General features: G+C 41.7%; 1 protein-coding gene across 4 annotated transcripts in view; it reads left to right on the forward strand.

The window, feature by feature from the left end:
- The first annotated feature begins 6,130 nt into the window (after window positions 1-6,130).
- mrtfab (myocardin related transcription factor Ab) overlaps window positions 6,131-19,154 on the forward strand; it is a 39,961-nt gene continuing 26,937 nt past the window's right edge. For 2 of the 4 annotated variants that reach the window (XM_006807276.3, XM_006807279.3), the window contains exons 1-3: window positions 6,131-6,397; window positions 7,028-7,089; window positions 10,576-10,761. In XM_006807276.3, the coding sequence (XP_006807339.2) occupies window positions 10,599-10,761 (163 nt within the window). In that variant the 5' untranslated portion in view covers window positions 6,131-6,397; window positions 7,028-7,089; window positions 10,576-10,598. Of the gene's footprint in view, window positions 6,398-6,426; window positions 6,945-7,027; window positions 7,090-10,575; window positions 10,762-14,150; window positions 14,666-19,154 lie in introns of those variants that run through there. The other 2 variants (XM_006807277.3, XM_006807280.3) reach the window with 2 other exon arrangements.

Genomic DNA, 19,154 nt, shown 5'->3' on the forward strand with positions numbered 1-19,154 from the left:
AAGCAGTCTTAACATGATGGCCTTCTTGTGTTGTCCTTCATTAAAGAAAAGACAGAGAACTGTCTCACCCCTTTATTTATTTTACTGACATTTCAAGGGACACAGGAGTTTTCTCTCTTAATTTAGCATTTCGATTTGAAGCTACTCTTTCGCAGTCACCACCAAGCACGAGGCGTCAAACCAACATTTATGACGTTAAACACATACCAGTTGAACTATACCTCAAAAAAACCCCACTAAAGGACACCCTCTCTAAAGTAAAAGCAGTGCAGACAGTGTGTTGCATTGTCACAGGAATTTGCATAGTCAGTTGGTGAAGCAGAGGACACCTTAATATATATATTTTCATGCTTCCTCCTGATTTGCATATAAGCTGCTGGAATTGCAGCTCACACTACACCCATTAGAAAGCTGATCAGTTCATTTGTATATTTGCTTATCACCGAGAATAGCCAGTAAACACAGTTTTCACTTTATACGTGTTGTTTTGTTACTCTTTATAGAATTTTATCAGAATTTTTACAGAATTTTATCATCTGTTCCTCTGATAATGTTTGATTAAAGCGGAGGGCAATCCGTTAAGTTTGTGCTGAAGGAAGAGTGAAATGATGTGTGAAGGAGAAACCCCGAGTTAACAAACAAAGTTTTTTTGTGATAAAATGTTTATTGTGTTTAGACAAATGTAAAAATATAATAAAAGAGTTATGAGGGAAAAAAGAAAGAAGGGGGAGAGGAACAGACAGAGAGGCACTGAGTACAATAAAGACTTCAAATTTTACGCAACATCTTCTTCAGCTTTGTGGGTTCGGGCTGTGGACAGTTCAAGATAAGCAACATCCATGAAAATGAGCAACCACTGCTGCCAAGTGAGCAACTGAAGCTTCCTCCGTGTGGAAATCAACTTTGTAGCAGCTATTAAACCAGCTAAAAACACACGTTTCTGAGCATCATGCACTCTTAATTCACACAAATCCCTTAAAATGGAAAAAAAAATGGGGAAACGGAACTGAAATATGTTATAAAGTAGAAAGATTTTCTTTAAACATTTCCAAAACGTGGACACTCCAGGACTTTCCCATACCATGTCATAAAAGGTGGGTTGGAAAATGACAGCCTTAAGTTTCATACTATAAAATCTTTGTGAAGTCATATATGTCCTATGTACAAAATAAAGAAATGTATTTGTTGATTATTAGGGTTCCTGGAGGACTGTTTAACGATGTCCCAAACACCGTCCCATTAAAACTAGTGCTGAGGTCCTAAACATCTGTGCACCATAATGAATCCACTGGCAATGGAAGGTTTGTTCCTTTTGAATTTAATTTGGAAACTCTATGACCGTACCATTGACTTTAACAAATGAAGTCTGGCGACACAGATCAGGTGTCTATGTTGTGAATTTGTAACGGTAATATACTGAGTTCTTCACCTGTAAATACAGACCTCATTGTCTGCTGGGTGAATGACTTGGCATTTACTGTAAAAGTCAGTTTCGAATGTCTGTTTTCGAATTTGCATGTGTACTGTGGAATAACATTGGTGCTTCTCCTCTTGCTTTTTAGCTTTGCTGATTTTGTATTCAGAGAGGATATGAAAATGAGAAATGCTACAGAGCAAAGAGCAAACAAATTTCCAATAAGTGTGTACGTGTTATACAGTTTTAAAAGAAATACATACAAATAAATGTAGACTTACAATAGGTGAAGGTTAAGAACTTGAACCTGAGGCACAGGTAAAAATGAAAGACTGAGAAATGTTTGAGAGAAGGAGGGAGGCGGAGGAAGCGGCAGCCTCTTCTGCTCTTCAGTTGCCCAAACACTTCTTATTCTTGTGAATCCAGCTCCACAAACCTTAACTGTCATCTTTCTCTATCTTGTTCATCTCGTTTTCTTTATATTCTTTCTTTTTATTACTATGCATTCTTTTATCTTTTTTCTCCTTGTGCTCCACCTCCATCTGTTCTATCGCCATTATTTTGAAAACCCTGGAGCATTTTTTTTTTTGGGATGTTCTTTCTTAAGCAGCATTCCTGCAGCTCTTGATTCTTCTGCTTCAGGTTTTCCTTCTCCTTTTCAATTACTTCTTCTCATGCTCACGTTCTTTCTACCGTACGTTCCCATCTTCATATTTTTGCTGCAGTTCCTTATACTTTTCTCTCACTTCTTTATTCAGATGCAGTTCTTTTTTTTTTTTTTTTGTGTCCCGTTTGGATCTTTAGCCATCAGAATTGTTGTCTTAAGGCCAAGAAAGATGCCAAGCGGATTTATTTTACCAAGTGGATCATCATGGCCTTGCCATATTGGTCCATTTGATTGACCTTTATTATAATTATGTATTTATTTTATTTTCGGGACAGACATGACTGGGGGATAGGACAGGGAGAAAGAATGAAAGAAAGAGAGGGAGAGAAAGAAAACCAGAGGGGAGAAGAGACGGTGAGAAAGGGGGGAAGAAAGAAAAACAAAACACCTGGATCACCTGTATGGAGAAAAAAACCCAGAAGAGAAAGCAAACAAAAAAAGAGCAACATAATAAAAACAGCACCATCACAATAAACTAGCTAGCAGTAGATAACAGTAGATACTAAATATTAAACGATATTGTGCAGCACGCAAGATAGACAGCGCACAATGTGCTTTGAGGCAGCAGCCAAGAAAGGTGTAGTCCACGTCTGTGTACACCTGTGTGTACACCTGTGTGCACACCTATGTGGATCAGCATGCTTGTATTCCAAAGATTTCTCCATGTAATGATCTGCTAGGGAGTGTGGGGAGCCATAGCCCCGTCCCCCAGGGCATGAAGCAGGTATGGAGGAGATCCAGGCCCCAGACATCCAGAGGCCCTAGAGTACGAGGACCTGAGGAGGACCACCAAAAGGGGGGGAACCGTGCCACCCTCCTGGGAAGAGCTGAGTAGAGCCCCAAACGAGAGGTCACTCAGCAGCTACGGAGCAGAGGCCAGAGAGGGTTGCAGTGGCGTGCCCGCGGGCTCTGCTGGCAGCCAGCTGTGCCAGAGAGGACCGAGCTTCAGGCCCAGAGGCCAGAGGTCTGAGGGCACCCCACCCCCCGGAAGGGGCCCAGCCGGGCCACAGGCGCCAGGCCCCGCCAATCGGCCACCAGGAGTGAGCTGGTACATACATGAGCGCCCAGCCCTAGTCGACAAGAACCACTAACACACCAACGTCTGAGGGCATCAGCCACCGGCAGGGAGTGTGGTGAGGGGAGATAGGCCTCCGTACTTTGGAGGGCCTGAGATGTACCCAGAGAGGTTGAGTCTAAGACCCAACCTGACATATAGACACAGACGAACAGGCGCATGCGGACACAAACGTGCATTCCCACCACCATATACACAACCAAATACTCGGCACTCACCCAACGTATAGACAGACACAAATAGACACTGCACAGACAGTCACACTCCCCAAACATACTCTATATCCCAGGTCCAGGTACCCCCGCCCCCAGAGGGGCAAGCCGCACCTAGACCCAGGAGATGTAACCTTTCTCTCTGGAGTGGAGGCAAGCGGACCACCTCCTTATCTGCAGTAGCAGGGAGGCCCCGCCAGATGCAGTTCTTCTATCTGCCAGAAGTTTCTGGACTAACACATTCACGGTCTTCATCCTTTGCTTTAACAAATCCCCTTCTGTGTTTTATATGTATGCTTTGGATCACTATCTGCTTGGCCGAATGGCAGCATTTGGCAGAAAGTATTTTGGAAGACATCCAGGTAAATATTTCCATGTACTGCATAGGTGATGAAGCGGACGACACATTGACAGGCAGCAACAACATGCTGCAATCTAAAGCCCAAGGACAGGACTATCACATTTAAAATTGACACTGGTGCTGATATGACTGTCATTCCTGACCATGTATTCAATGTGATGTTCACAGATGTAAAACCAGCTCTTTAGAAAGAAAAGATGCCCATACTTGTACAAGGTTTTATACCATTGGGCATGCTAGGGTTCACAAACCTAACACTACAGAAAGGAGAGAAACCAATATTTGTGATCAGTAACCTGCACTCTCCTGCTCAGGGCTAGTGGGCTCAGCTAGTCGCTAGTGGCTAACAGCCCCAAGTCATGAAAATGTATCAGGATGGATGACCAGAGAGCAGATCATTAAAGCTTGGTAAAGCTGCACTGTGCAGATGCCTCCTTTATTGTGCACGATAGCCTCTAGTTAAAAAGGGCATAATTGGTCATCTGCAGCTTTAAGAAACAGTGTCCTCAGCAGGCTACATGAGGGGAAGCTAAATGCATGCAGGTAGTGGACAGTTGAAATGATATGTGGAAATGGCCAACGTCCACCACATAAAGTTTCCTGATGTCACTGTCCATCTGAAATCCATGTTGGGATGTGAAGGGGTGCCTGAGATCTTAAGGACTGGCAATGGCCCACAGTTCTCAGCGGATAATATGCCAAACTTTGCTGATACATACAGTTTCAAACATGTGATCAGCAGTGCACAGTACCCACAAACCAACGGGGAGGCTAAACAGGCTGTTCAAAAAGACCAGATCAGTACTTCTGCATATCTTGTCGTCCCACTTAAAAATGTGTTTTAGCCCAGCTCAACGTTTGATTTGGTGCCAGCTTGGTTACACTGTGCTGACCCAGCAGTGCTTCCCGACAGCGCAGCGGTCACTGTAAATGAGAAAGAGAGAATGAATTCACATCAGAGATTCTTCAACAGGCATCACTGTGCACAGGAGTTCAGTTATCCCGCCACGTGGGAACAGGCGTGGTTGAACTGCACTCTAGTTCCTTCCCTACAAAAACCAACACCCGGAACTTTTCCAAATAGCCCCACAGCCATAACCAAGTCAGGCAGAGCAGTTTTGAAACCACAGGACTGGACTGAACTTGTAGACAACTGCGCAAACAAGAGCTTATCCTTAGTTTGAAAGATAGAAATCAGTGGGAAAGCTGCAGCATTATGATGAAACTTGGGCTGTTGTTGGGCTGTTGGGGTAAAAAGTTTGTTATCTTCAAAAGAAACAAAAGAACAAAGCAGCGTTCAAGTTAAGAATCTGTTCAACAGTAACCAAATCCAAAGTCAAATATTTTATGTTCTCCTTAAAAAGGGAGCTGGTGAGATGTTGGTTATGTAAGGAGGCCCAGAGGATTTTGGGTAATGTTGTTTTTATTGCAGTAGGGGGCTCCAGTTCTAGTAGCCTCACATTGCAGGAATTAAGGGAGCCTTATACAGTGAAAACCTATAAAATATAAACTCAAGACTCTGAATCAACTTCATATATTATGTCTGCTTCATTTGTCATGAAATAACAGAACAGTCCTCACCTTTCCGTGAAACTGAAGTAATTGTCGTCCAATTACCTATGAACCTCTGAATGTCAATACACACTGAAGGTAAAGTGGAAGAACTTAAAATCCATCTGGGGTCCCTGACTGAAGGGTGTCTCCTGGCCGGGTGGGTACCTAAAGAACAACCTGACTGATCCTGCCAGCAGCATGTGCTTGTCTCTGTTTAAGTACATGTGGTGATTACAGTAAAACTGTGAATGGTGCATGAAATCACTTATGGTTCCTTTGATTGCTCAGCCATTATTTGAATAACAATGGCAATCCGAGGGCTAATAAGTATAAAGTTTAAAGGAAAGCTAGATAGAAACCCAGACTTAGAAATCTAAGTGCACCAAACAGAAAATCCGGGGCTATGTATGAAAATTGACCTTAGATTATTATTTTTTTTGGTTTGCAGAAAAATCTTTACCATAAAATAAAACACTGATCACTCTACAAATATAAATCTAAATAATCTGAATCAATAACTACATTACACACATCCATAAATACTTTTTTAAATTTACTTTTACCTAAATGCTCTGTTTGTCTTTCAAACTAAGAATTAGCATGTCAGTTTGGCTTTCTTTATTAAAAATCACATAAAACATACTTTATTGGATTAATTATATTACAAAGAAAAAAGACTGTAGTATTGCAAACATCAGACCGAAGTGAAAATCACATAGAAAAACGCGCTTCTTTATTTTGGAGACATATACTGTAATACCTGTAGCTCCGTGTGTCCTGAAGTACACGCAGTTGAACACTAGAGGGAGACAGAGACTGCGCATGTGACAGAAACAGTTCTCAGAAGTGCAAACACTTCAAGTTAAACAGCATACCTATTTTTGTGGCGAGGGCAGTGTTTTACAGGCATATGCGGGCAAAGCTCCGCTCTTATTTCTCCTGTTACCGAAGCGGGCTGAACCCGTGGGAACGGCGTAGCGAAGGAAGTGGGTCTCTGCGTCCCACGCAGAGGAGGGTTTTCCGGTTAAAGTTTCCTTTGTGATTCGGGGGTGGCGCTGTGATGCCAAAGGCGTTTATCCTCACAGACACAACACACAAGTGGCGAACATTATGAGTAAGCATAAAAATACGAATTCATGGTTCGGAGTTTGAGCAGCAGCTTAATTTCTATTCAGCGAGAGTAACAGCCTGGCAGATAACTGATCGTAGGCGTTGGCACTTAGGGGTGATGTTGTTATGGCATGCTAACGGTTGCTAGCTAACTTGGGGTGTCTGTCTGCAGTCAGCAGGGGAGCCGAAGAGTTTTCAGCTGAAGCCGGTGTCAGCGTTAAATACTTTATTGTTGTAGTTGATAGCGTTTCACGTCCAGTATGGTGCGTGTGTCCGCTTTTCTATAGCAGCCCGACTTTGGCTCGCGTATTGAATGTTTAGGTTTACTCCCACCCAGACAGGCTAACAATAGCTTAGCATGCCTGTGTGTTTTGGACAGTGACAGCTGCAGGCTGCGGCCCCATGACATCTGTGGAAAGGCCTCCTGAAACGTGGATTTCTTTAGCCCATCTTATCAGTTGTCATGAGTCTTGTACTGTTGTAGATCTTTTTTCATTTCTTTTTTTCCTGCACATGCCCTGGTTACTGTGATACAGCTGCTCAGCATCATAGTACGTACAAGCAGTGGATCAGAAGAGCAAATGGGTATAACAGACTATTTGTACTGAAGCTTTGTTCTTATTTTGCTTTACAGGACCGTTCAAAGCTCTGTCCTCCTGAAATGGGAAAACCCCCCTTCCAGATTTTGTAACACAGGTAAGCAACAAGCCTTGTTCACATCTGGCCTAGTTTATGATAAGCCAGGTTGCAACCACTTCCTTTTACCTGTTTGCTGGGGAACTGAAAAGCTCTTGTAATTCTTGGTTGCTGGTTTCCTGTGACTGATGGTGAAACAGCCCTGGCTGTCAGGACGTGTGTGCCTCGCAGTGTGTACCAGTGTAATGATGATGCATATCTGAAAGGCTAGTGTGGGCGTGTAGGGAGGAATGCTTCCAGTGTGTTTCAGCATTTGAATGTACTATTCAGCAGAATAGCACATTATGCATGTTTGAACAGCAGCTGTTTGTTGGGAAAAGTAGGGATGAGGCAACTGTGAAGATCTGTCGTATTCATTTGTGATCTGGAGGTTAATTTAATGTGTGACACTTGATATTTAGGTCACTGGCTGTTATTGTATTAAGCTAGCTTTTGTGTGAGGCCTCGACAAAAGCTGCAGACATAACGCCTCGCAGTTTTTCTCACCTGTTGTCGAGGAGATAGGCATCTCAGAGTGGTGTGCTGAGACAAAGATCACACATCAGATTGAAGAAGCAAGTGCATGCATTATCTTGCATGTCTCATCATGTTGGCTTATGCTGTTATTGAGCTACAATACAAGATTTAGTCTCAATTATTGAGTTAATGTTATTTTAGCACCATTGTCAAGGTTTTCTGAGCCTTTCTAAACCAGTTTTCGGATTTGTTTTCTCTGGGTGAGCAGTCAGGCTGTCTAGCTAGACTAGTTTTGGCTGTTGTCATCTGTAAAATGATTACAAATCTCTTGCGTGATCAGGTCAAAAAAATCATTGTTAAATATCAGGTGATTTTGACAGATGGACAGAATGGTGAAAAAATGCTTATGCAGTTTGATTTCTGTCTGTAACATGTATACACACTGATACAGGGTTATTTGGACCAGCTATGTAATTTGTTCATATTTAATTATAATATTTTGCCAATTTTTAGCTGTATTTAATTAGGTCCGTCATTGACTAGTAATGAGAGAATCTGGTTTATAATTTGTAAAAGCGGGTTGTGTTAGCCTCGTGATAGACTGGTAACCTGTTTCTCACCCTTTCACAGCTGGGTTAGACCCTAAAATTGGATGGATGGATGCTCTGCATAAGGTGCAGATACTTACTGAGTAAAAGCCTTGTGCCAGATAAATGACTGAACAATATGTTTAGTTGTTTTTTTAGATGATCTCTTGTCCATTTGTTGAACCCCCGACTCTACCATCTTGGACAGTAGCTGCCAACGTGAACCCGCTCCTATTCTCAGATGGATAAAAAGTAAATTAAAGTCAGTTTGTGAGGAAACTCAGCCCCACAGATGAGAGAAGACTGATTTTCAATCAAGTTTTAACAACTCAAAATTATTAGTATTTTCCATAAAAAGTAACACTATTCACCTACATTCTGATAGGTTCACATATTTTTTTTTATCTCTCTGTTTTAATTGACATAAAAATAGCATTTGATAGAACACAAATGTTATCTAAATGTTTTATGTCTGTCGCGATCAAACGTGCAGTGATCCAGTGAGATCAAGAGAAACTTTAGTGTCGTGCGGTTAGTGTGTCGCTATTCAGACGTGTGAGCTTGTGTTTGATTGTGAGAGAACGAGAGGAGCAGCATCTCAGACAACACTGCCTCATTGTTTGCAGCCCCGCTGTGCAGTAATGACAGAATCCCCATCAGAACCCCACAGCAAGAAAACACATATTTGCAGAGAGAGCCTTTGTAAACAACCATTAGCGAGTAGCTGTCAAAAGTCACCGGGCCTGCTCAGTCCAGAGGAGTGCTTGAGAAAGGAACCAGTTAAACTGGGCTTGTGCCAGCAAATCAGGAAAATCTCTTCCATAACATGGGTTTGAATGGTTTGACTATTCACAGGAAGGTTAGCCTTCAGGCTTCGCTTCTTCACACGCTTAACCAGTTTGCGTTATAAATGTACCTGCCAGTCAGAAAGCAACAACGATTTTAAGAATTTTTTTTTGCCCCCAACCATTATGCCAATGAAGTGTTAATCGCATCAAGAGCACATTTTACACAATTGCACCTGTTGCATCACTTTCACACTGTGATGGCTTATTGGGGCTTTTTTTTTTTTGTAAACACAGCAATAATCACCTAAGAACCAGAAATGGAGTAAAGTTATTCAAAAGTCAGTGACATGTACGACTTTTGGCTCATTACGGAGCAGTTTAATGCTCTATGTGTTTGTGCTTTGCATAAAATTTCCATGGAAACATTAGAAGACATCCATGCTAATAATATGATAATGAATTGCATTTATATAGTGACACTTGTCACTAAAGCCAAGTAGCCTGAGCTAAACTGAACACTTTTGTTGCTAAAAACAGGTTTAGCTTGTTTAAACCTGCACATTAGTTTAGGTTACATTTGCGTTATTCCCATTGCTCATTACAGGTTTACAGGGAGTGGGCAGCCTCAGATAGGGAAGTGTCTCCTGAACTCTTTGTCTCGAGGCTCCATTTAGTCCAAATTGACTATATGGAAGCATTTAAGTTTTTTATACACTTCCTCAACTCAACGTTCAACTTTACTTTAACTCTTCCCATGGAGGGACTTTGTCTCTCTGCAAGTGCAAGGCAACACACAGCTAGACAGGCACTTTTTTTTCTTTAATAGCTTCCTTTATGAGATACCTCGAGCTCTGATGGCGACTCGTTACCCGGGCTAAATGTATGGAAATTGTGCTGAGGTTGTTAAGAAGTAAAAAAACAAAACAAAACATAAGCTGCCTTTTTAGAACAGCGGCCACAGCAACAGTTGTAAAAGCTGAAACATGCAAATTCTTCCGCGATGGCTGATTTAATCCCTGGTCTACAGTCCAGCATTCTCTTTCTCTTTCCCAAGTTATTTGTGTATGAAAGAGACAGTCAGACTGAACGGTTTCTGGGACTAGGACTCAGGTTCCTGGAACTATGTTTTTCAGACTTGTCAAAGCCTGTGAACATGTCTGGAGTATTGTTTTGTTTTTATAGCGTGGCATAGTTGAGGGTTCCTCTAACTACATAAAGGACAAGCTGAACACTGGAATTTCTTAAATCCAATTCTTAGTAATTCATTAATAGATTTGTTTTTAATGGGGAAATAAATTGCAATTGGAAGAATGGAGGTCACTGCGGCTTCAGCAATTAGACCAAGGGAATATTATTCATGTTGCAACAGCGCTTCATAGTCAGTATAGCTCAGAAAAGTACAAACTGACTCAGTTATGAGCCACACTTTGATTTGTTTATTCATTTCCTGTGTAGAGCTACATGCTGCAAAAAAATGGAAAAAATAGATGTGTGTGTATATAATCCTGTTTGGTCAATTCCTAAATAAAAACTGGATAAATATGCACTAGTTGCAGTAATCATTGTCCCTTTATATGGAGCTTTCAACTCTGTGTCCTCTGATTATTTCACGAGACATTACACTTTCTCTTTCCCTTTTGAAAAAACGATTCCAGGTCTTTCTGTCACCTTGGCATCGATGGACTCACAGAAAGGGGAGGAGCCAAATCCTGGCAGTATGGAAGTTGCCAGTGTGCCAGGCTCGGCCTCGAGCCCCCAGAGCGACGCCGTGACCAGCGAGCTTCAGGAGCTCTCCCTTCAGCCTGCTCCCAATCTGCTGCCTATACAGGAGCGCAAGAATGGTGAGACAGTGACGCGCATGACCTTTGTGTTTTTCAGCCACCACCGCTTCAGTTTGATGTTAGGTTTTGGATAGGTGTTAAAGAAACCACAGCAGACATCTGTCACGTGGCACAAATACATCCAAAGCTACGACTGTTATTTTAATTAGACGTTTTTACACATAAGAGCTTGCTCTCCAAAACGATAAAGAAGTTAAAAAGGTTCTAAAATCCAGTTTTTATGAATTAATACCATTTTACCATTCACTGTGCCAGGATGTTTGATTAAATCACACACTAAGTATTTTCTCACAGCTGCATGTAAACAGAGTTAAATGTAATTCAGATCTGTAAGATTGTGGTTTATACACGTCAGTTTCTCTTCATAAACTTACCTCTGCCTGCTCTTTCTGTGCTACAGCCCTGCAGTTTCTGAAACGCCAATTAGTGACATAGTCGATGGATAGCGTTGCTTTGATAGAGTGCAAGATTAAATTTTAGTGAACAGACCCACCTGACCCCCCCCAGTCATATTGCAGCCACCGCGTCTAACAACTTTTCTGGTGGAAAAACCTGGTATAAACATTGTCTAGCTACACTTCCTTTGAGCATGTCACACCAGGTTTGCTTCAGTAATTGGGTCTTTCTGTAAAAATTCACACTTATGTGCTTTTCAACATGTATGTTTTCTGCTCATTTTTAATGAAGTAGTATTCTGCACTACTGCCTGACTCTTGGCTCTCACCACGAGTTTTTGTAAAGCAGTTTTAAAAACACTTTGTCCCTCTGTCGTCTTGTAGCGTCACACTGTTTGTTTGGGGTTTTCTGCCATTAGATGTTTGCCATTATATACATTACTATTATGTCAAAATGAATAAGTGTTGTATTTACAGTTATCCCTGTTGGCTTTTCAGAAATGTCCTTTTTCTAGGATGATGTGTAGGAAACGCTTAACAGCAGCACTCTTGCTTCTGCCACAAGTTAAGATTTTGTCGAACACTTCTCATGCCTAATAGAAGTGAACATAAAATCCTCCAAGCAAAGAAAAGGTGTGCTTGGGGAATATGTTACGTAAGTTGAGGACACGTGAAAGGTGTGGAAAGCACTTGTCTGGGAGGCAGAAGTTAAATGTCAGATGCGCCTGTACGTCTTGTTCATTAGTCAGTAGAGAGATTAGCTCACCATCGAGGGCGTCTAAAGGCAAGCGAGAGACTGAGATTTAAGTTCTGACGTGGTACTACGTGTATGTAAAAGACTGTGTGCGCTGAAGTCTCCAGAAAGAAGGGAGTGAAGAAGCTTCTGTGCCTAATTTGCTTGCTCCTCAGCTTTGACCTCCCGCTACAGTAGATTAGAGTGTGCTGCATGTTTGCTCTGTGGAGTTAACACTCTGTAGACCCTTTTTATGTATGGAATTAGGATAGAGCTTGGAGTACTTTGTTCTTCTGAGTTACTTGAGCATCTTCCTTTAGTCATAGTGGAAAGGTTACATTTGCTGGATTAATGTCTTTGATTTGTTTAAGGTCATAATGCTAAATTACAAGTGAAGCAGTGCTTAGTGGCATAGTTTCAAGAAAATGCTTGGTAGCTAAGAGAGCAGAACTTGAGCTGTTTCCAAAAAGGTATGAGTAAAATTTTTCTAGTGAATGTCTTTAAAAACGTATCCGTTTGTTACAGTTTCAGAAGTAACCAGAAAATACTTAGCAAAAGTCAAAGTTTGTTAAAACATTTTTGTAGCTAAGAGTCATCGAGTTCTTCTCCCTTTTCATCCATTCTTTCTGCAAAGGGCTTCTGCTCTCTCTTGACCCATCTTGTACGCAGTGCTATTTATGTCCATAGTCCTCAGTGGACTATGAGGGAAATGGCAAAACCTTTAGCTTGCACCTCTTGAAATAGTCCATTGTGGATTTTACTTTGTAAGCGAAGACATGCAGCTGGTCATCTGGTAGGGAGTACGCCTAGACTAGCTGGTGTTTTTTAACCATAAAGTGGGCTTGTGCTCTTGTGGAGGGCAGAATGGAAGCTATGGGGAGAGTTGAAGCCAACTCATCTGAGATCTTGTGGAAGCAAAGGCGGCTGTAGTCAAACACCTTGTTATGCCTTTTAGAAAGATTTTGCTGACCAAAGACTCATTTTCTGTCATCTTGGCTTGAGCTGAACTGCGCTGTGAGTAAGGTTGAACTTATAGGGATGGCTGTGAGCGCAGTGCTATAAAAGGAAGGAGGAAGTATCTAATTTATAATGCAAAACAAAACGAAAGCTATCGGCTGATTGCACAGCGCTACCTTTGATCATAGAGCCCCACAAAAAATCTATTTCAGCTTCATCAGTCCACAACATTTGTTTCCAGAATGTATTAGAAGGTCAGTCAAACACACTCACACATGCACATGCATCTTGCCATATCAGAATTGTCAGCCATATTGGCCATTGTTCCCAGCTGGGCGTTGGTCACCCATTTACTTGGAGGGAAAGTTAGTTGACTTGGTGTTGATTTGTATGGATATGAAGGTTAGGCAAGGTTGGCTCAGTCAATGATTTATAAATCACCAGTGGGAGAGAACAATGCACAATAACACATACAATAAAAATCTGAGTTACAAAGTACAATGGAAAACAGTTAAGGCAGTAGACGGCTAACTTTTAGAGTGCACTGAAAGCAATAAGATAAGAAACTTCGTGTTTCTTGAACATTATTTCAAATATGTTTATGTCGTTACGGAAGTATTTAAGAGTGACTCTGTGGCTGCTTGTCCCAACACCCTGTTTACTTCACCGTCTCACAGCCTCAGGCCATCACTCCCTTATTTAAACAACCCCTGCTCTTCTTGGCCTTCTCCTTACACTTCAGTGTGGCAGCCAGGAGCAGACATGTTGCTGCAGACACCCCTGCAGCTTATCTAGATGCCTTTACAGCACTGCGTGTGATTGCATGCACATTTCTGCACATGTCTTGCAGTGGAAGCGCAGAACCTGCATTGGGAAGGTTATCAAAGCTTTATCTCTGATACCAGGTTGTGCAGTATGCTAACTGTACTGGATGAAGGCTGGGACATTTGTTGTTAAACACGCCGTAGAGATTGGTGGCATGTTTTTCAGGATGGTCAGGTCTGTATACATTAATGCTTATGCAAGAGAGAAGAATAGGGAGCCAGCTCTGTTTTTAAGGTGGAAGGCTGATATAAACCAAGACTAGTCTTGAAAGCGTTTTACATTTCCTGCCTTCCCAGTTGCAAACTTGTCTCTGAGGTTTTCTGTGCTGAAAAACCTGGTTATGCTATGATAATGGAATTGAGATCATTTGAAACTTTGAGCTGGAGAAACTTGCTTGAGTGTGGGCTGCGAGAGCAACATGAGAAGGAGGATGGGGATGTCGTAAAGAGCGGGGGGAAGAAGGGAGGTCATGTCTGAAATGGCTGTATTGCATAATTTCCCAGAGAGGGAACAGAAGGATAGTGAAGGAAAGTGGAAAGGAAGAGAAGAGGGGGTGTGTCACTTGGACTTGAGGAGGTGAGGCTTGGAATCGGCTTGTTTTTATTCTTGTTTTAGAGTGCAGAGGAGTGACCAAAAGTTTCCCTTTTCTTTTTAAGAAGAGCTTAAAACTCGTTCACGGAACAGTGTATGGGTGGATTTTGTTCTTATCCAAGGAGCAATAAGACACAGACGCACAGACCTACACACGCCCTTTCTGTTGGGGCGTGCATGCACTTGTAGTTCAGAGAAAGGGACTGTGAGGTGGAGTACCTGTGGAGTACCAGCTCCCTGTGACAGCATTGCTGTGGCTTTTCTGCTGTCGGACTTCTCCTCAGACTCCCGCGTTTTCTCAAATGAACAACGCTGGCTGTCTTTGGAATATGAATCCATAATCTTGCCAGGAAGGTGAAGTCTCCCTTCAGCATGGTGCAGAGGGATATGACTATCCAGTCAGGTAAAGCCCATTTGAGTCTCTAGTCCTCGTGCATTTTGTTTTAAACTTAAGGAAACAATTGAAAGTTTGGTCTACCTTAAGATGGACCTTAAGGTGAAATACATGTGAAATCTTTAATCATGCAAAGTGCCACCTTAGCTTTTAGCTGCAACGCTGCAACCTTTTGAATATATATAATCATGTGTATACAGTACATGTGTGTAAATTAGATCCGCAGGGCACAGAAGCTAGGCGGGGCTGTGAGGCCAGGTTTGTAGAGTGTGTCCTAAGTGGAAGTTAGGGGGTGAGGGAGCTGTGCAGGTTGGAAGATGTAGTTAAGGGTTGGAGGAAGGCTATCCGTCACTCAGCAGCTGTGAGCTGTCCAGCCAGGGCAGCAGTTCTGCCCGAGGAGTGACTGCAGGCAGTGGGCCAGGATCCGGGCGAACTTGGAGAGTCAGAGGTTAGCTGAGAGAGGAGGGATAGAGGCATATGTCGGGCTCACTGACGGAGACTGAGGCTGGGGGGAAATTAGGTTAGAGGCGTCACAGATTTTGCTCTCGATTTAAGCAGAAATGACCTGCTCAGTCAGAACAGATTGTTCCAGATCACAATGTAAACTATGTCTACTGCCACTCAGAGTAGAAAGAGGTTTTTAAATGATAAATGGAATGAGACAGTGTCAGCGCTGTCTGCAGCTGACAGCTGATTGAAGAAGCAATATACCTGCAACTACTAGATGCTGCAATGTTTGCTATGAATTTAAAACCTGCAGAATGTTCTGTTACAGGCACAGAGGCGAGTTCAAACTGTCTGATCCAGAAAAAGCCTCCATGTTTTTAAATAACCTCTTGTACTTTCTGGTCACTTAAACCGTTTTGACCTTCAGGACTTGACTGCAAATGACCCCTTTACAAACTAGAGGTAGTTGCAGACTAAGAGAGGCTGTCTACTAAAACATGGTCACGAAAAGGGTGAAATGTAAGAGTGGAGCTGATAGCCTCCTGCTGAAATTCCATGAAGTGAGATTTTGGATTTGCATCCCTGTGTCATTCAGACTTGTAAACAAAGACAGATAAATATCACATGCTTCTTCATCTTCGACACATGACGGGCTATAGATTACATCGGGATGTAGGACAAGGGTCTCGTTTGCATGAGGCTGAAATGATCAGTGTGAAAAATTAAAAATGTGAATATAATGTGATCCCTGCACAGCCAGACACTCATGCTTTTGGGTAGTAGTTAAGATATGTATCATTGCTGAGGCTAGCCTAGCCCAGCAGTGATTCAGGGGAGGTGCTGGTACTGTTATGTAACCTACTGGGATGCTGCCAGCAGCAGAGACCCCAGATCATTCTGTCAAGCTGAGAGTAGGAGTGAAAAGGAGAGGGAAGAATAGGATGGAGGGACTGAGAGATGGCGAGAAAGCGAAGGAATTAACGTGGAGAGAAAGAAGAAGAAATGCAGAAAGAACTGAATATTCCAAAAGGTAGAAAAAATATAAAAATTAAAGAGAGGAGGGACGGAAGGAAAAGTTGTTTTACTCTTATCCCTGCAAACAGCTGCAACCGACACAATCCAGCTGCATGTCTTCTTTCTTTTATAACAGTAATTCTTTCATGGCATTAGGTATTCTCCATAATTCCCAAAAAATCATTAACACACATGAAATGATACAACATAATTGCAACAACACGCTTTTGGTCATATTTTCACTGGACATGCTTCATATCTTTATGCATGTGGTGATAGATAGATCTATGAACATTGGAGTTTATGAAACTGCAGCACAAATCTGTGCTTCCTAGCAACACGGCAAAACAGATTGAGTCCAAACAACGGGACACCAAATGTCGTAGCTTTTGGTGAATGTAAACAGCATCCAGTCTAATAAACACACAGGCTGGAGAATATTTATGCAACACAGGCAAGTCCTGCAAGAAGCTTAGATCTTAAGTGTGTCCAGCACACCACGCACACACCCACAGGCTACCCGTGACTCACCCTCACACACACACACACACACACACACACACACACACACACACACACACACACTTTTCACAACTGGTGTCACTGTCAGAATCTGGACATGCTCTTCTGGGAATTGGTAGCCTTCCATTTTTTCATTAAAAAAATGTTTTTTGACTGTGTGTCCTGAGAGCAAGGTATTTGAACAAGCACAGACACACACATACATGTTTGATTTACAATCCTGCAAATTCCTGTTAGATAATGAGAAGTGTGAGAGCATATCCAAAAAAACCTCACTCAGATCTGTTGCCTAAAGCTAAAGAAAAACACTTCGCAGGTCTGCTCGTAGCAACAAGAACACAATGCTTGCACACCCACAGGTACAAGCCCACTCATGTAGCTCAGTGATCTTTAAAGACACACAAGCACACATCTTGCAACGTGCAATTCAGTTTCAAAGCTGACAGATGGACACACATTTACCCCAGCTAATATCCGTTTTTTATCACTTGAATGCAACATGCTGTGTACAACATGAAACCTTTTGATATTCTGTTTCACAAACACAGTTATGCTGCGGTGTGTATTTTGAGCACAGCTACAGCACACTTTTGCACATTTATAATTGGTGCTGTGAGTAGCAAGACAGAAAATGAAGGCAATAGAGTGCTTTATTAATGAGAATGTGTGCTGCCTTCACATTACTGCAATAGTTGTGCATTATATGGCAGGGGTAATTGTAATCCTGTATTGGAATGATAGTATTGGAATAATACTATATTACTAACATGGTACCAAACATACTAAACCCAATGTTATCCACTTAAAAACTGGAAGTGTAAAATATGGAAACGAGGTAATCCCAGTGCAATAGGAAATAAATTGACTGGCTATTTTATTTATGCAATAATAACTCTGCCATAGACTGGCAACCTGGCCAGGCTGTACCACGCCTCTTGCCCTGTGGCAGGTGGAACAGGCTCCAGCCTGTCATCGTATACTGGGTAAGCGGTTAAGACGATGAATGAGTGGATGGACCGTGACAGTCAATCTTGCTGTTTTTCAGCGCAGCAACAAATTTCTAATTTATTTTATCTTTACATCTTTCTTTTCTTTTCTTTACGAACTACCACAAATTGGCCTTTTTTTTTAAAAAATGTATTGAATACATTCAGTAAACTGGATGTGAATTAATTAGAAAATTACAATGGAAAACTACTAAACGATGCACACAATTTTTATAAGAAAAATCTGGCCTGACAATTCAGTTCTTGGCCTGTTCAAATTTTCTTTCTAGGAGTTTTAATAAAAGAAAAAGGTTATTTTTCTGCAAATTTATTTTAATTTAAAATCAATCTGAAAAGAATTGCATGCGTCACACTTTAACATGTTTTACATGTCTTTGTCTCTGTAATTACACTTCCTAATATGCTAGATGGCAATGCTGTGTTTAGGTTCTTCTTGTATGCAAACAGAGTTGAATGAACCCAGCAGTTCATGCAGAATTAGGAGTAATACATTATATCTTTGCTAAAATGACTGCAATGCAAAGAAGAGACAAGATTTTTGAACAATTTGAGTTTACTCACGACAGACTGAGGAAACTGCTCATGCTACACTGTTAAATTATTGCCTGTTGTGCTAGCATCAGCATTATAAGGCAGTCTGACAGAATTATAGCCAAATCAATGTGAAAAAAATGTATTATTACCAAACAGAATGTGTTGGGTTTTTTGGTTGTTTTTTTTTTGCGAAGGTAAAAGTCAAGTTGGAGTGGAATTGGCACAGAATTGCATAGATTTGAGGCTGACTGGCCCGACACCGATCATGGCCAGTCAGCTGAAAACTGGCAGATTCTGTTCATCAATCAATTGATCAGTGAATCTCTAAAATTATGCTCAGGTTGTGTAGTCCCTCACTTAGAGTTCCAGGCAAGTGCAAAACAAAAAAAAGAAACTGTGAGAGTGAAAACAAACAAAGAAGACGAGGCGAGCACGTAGCTTAGGTCACATTTTCTTCTAATCTATTACATCTACTACTTCCTGAACAAAGACAGTCTGTTAACTAGCTGCAAGCAGGAGAAATAATTATGATTTTAAACAATAATTTCGGTCCTTCTTGCTACACTTGGATGGAATTGCACATGTACAGATAAATATCTGGACAGTTGCATTGTGTTTTTCAGCCTTTTTATGGTCACCTTCATTTGCATCCACATCTCCTAAGAACTTATATCTAGAGTTGCAATGATCTTGCAGGCATCTTTTATCAATTGTTCTTTTTGAGCCTCTGAAAGTCTGCGCTTCAATCATGCCTTGATTTCTTGATTTAAAATTCACTGTAGTGGTGTACAGAGGTATAAGACAAAAACTGTGTCATGTTTCAAAACCTCCTGCAGCTAACTGAAGGTTAGCTGCAGGAGGCCTGCACCTGCTGTCACAGGTGCAGGCTGTGGGAACAAGTAGGCCCACAAACAGAAGACATGTGCTCTATGATCATCACCAACCCAGTGTGCTCTGGTGTTTCTGAATAATAG

This window comes from Neolamprologus brichardi, chromosome 8 (assembly GCF_056152115.1).
Source record: "Neolamprologus brichardi isolate AB-2024 chromosome 8, ASM5615211v1, whole genome shotgun sequence".
Lineage (NCBI taxonomy): Eukaryota > Metazoa > Chordata > Actinopteri > Cichliformes > Cichlidae > Neolamprologus > Neolamprologus brichardi.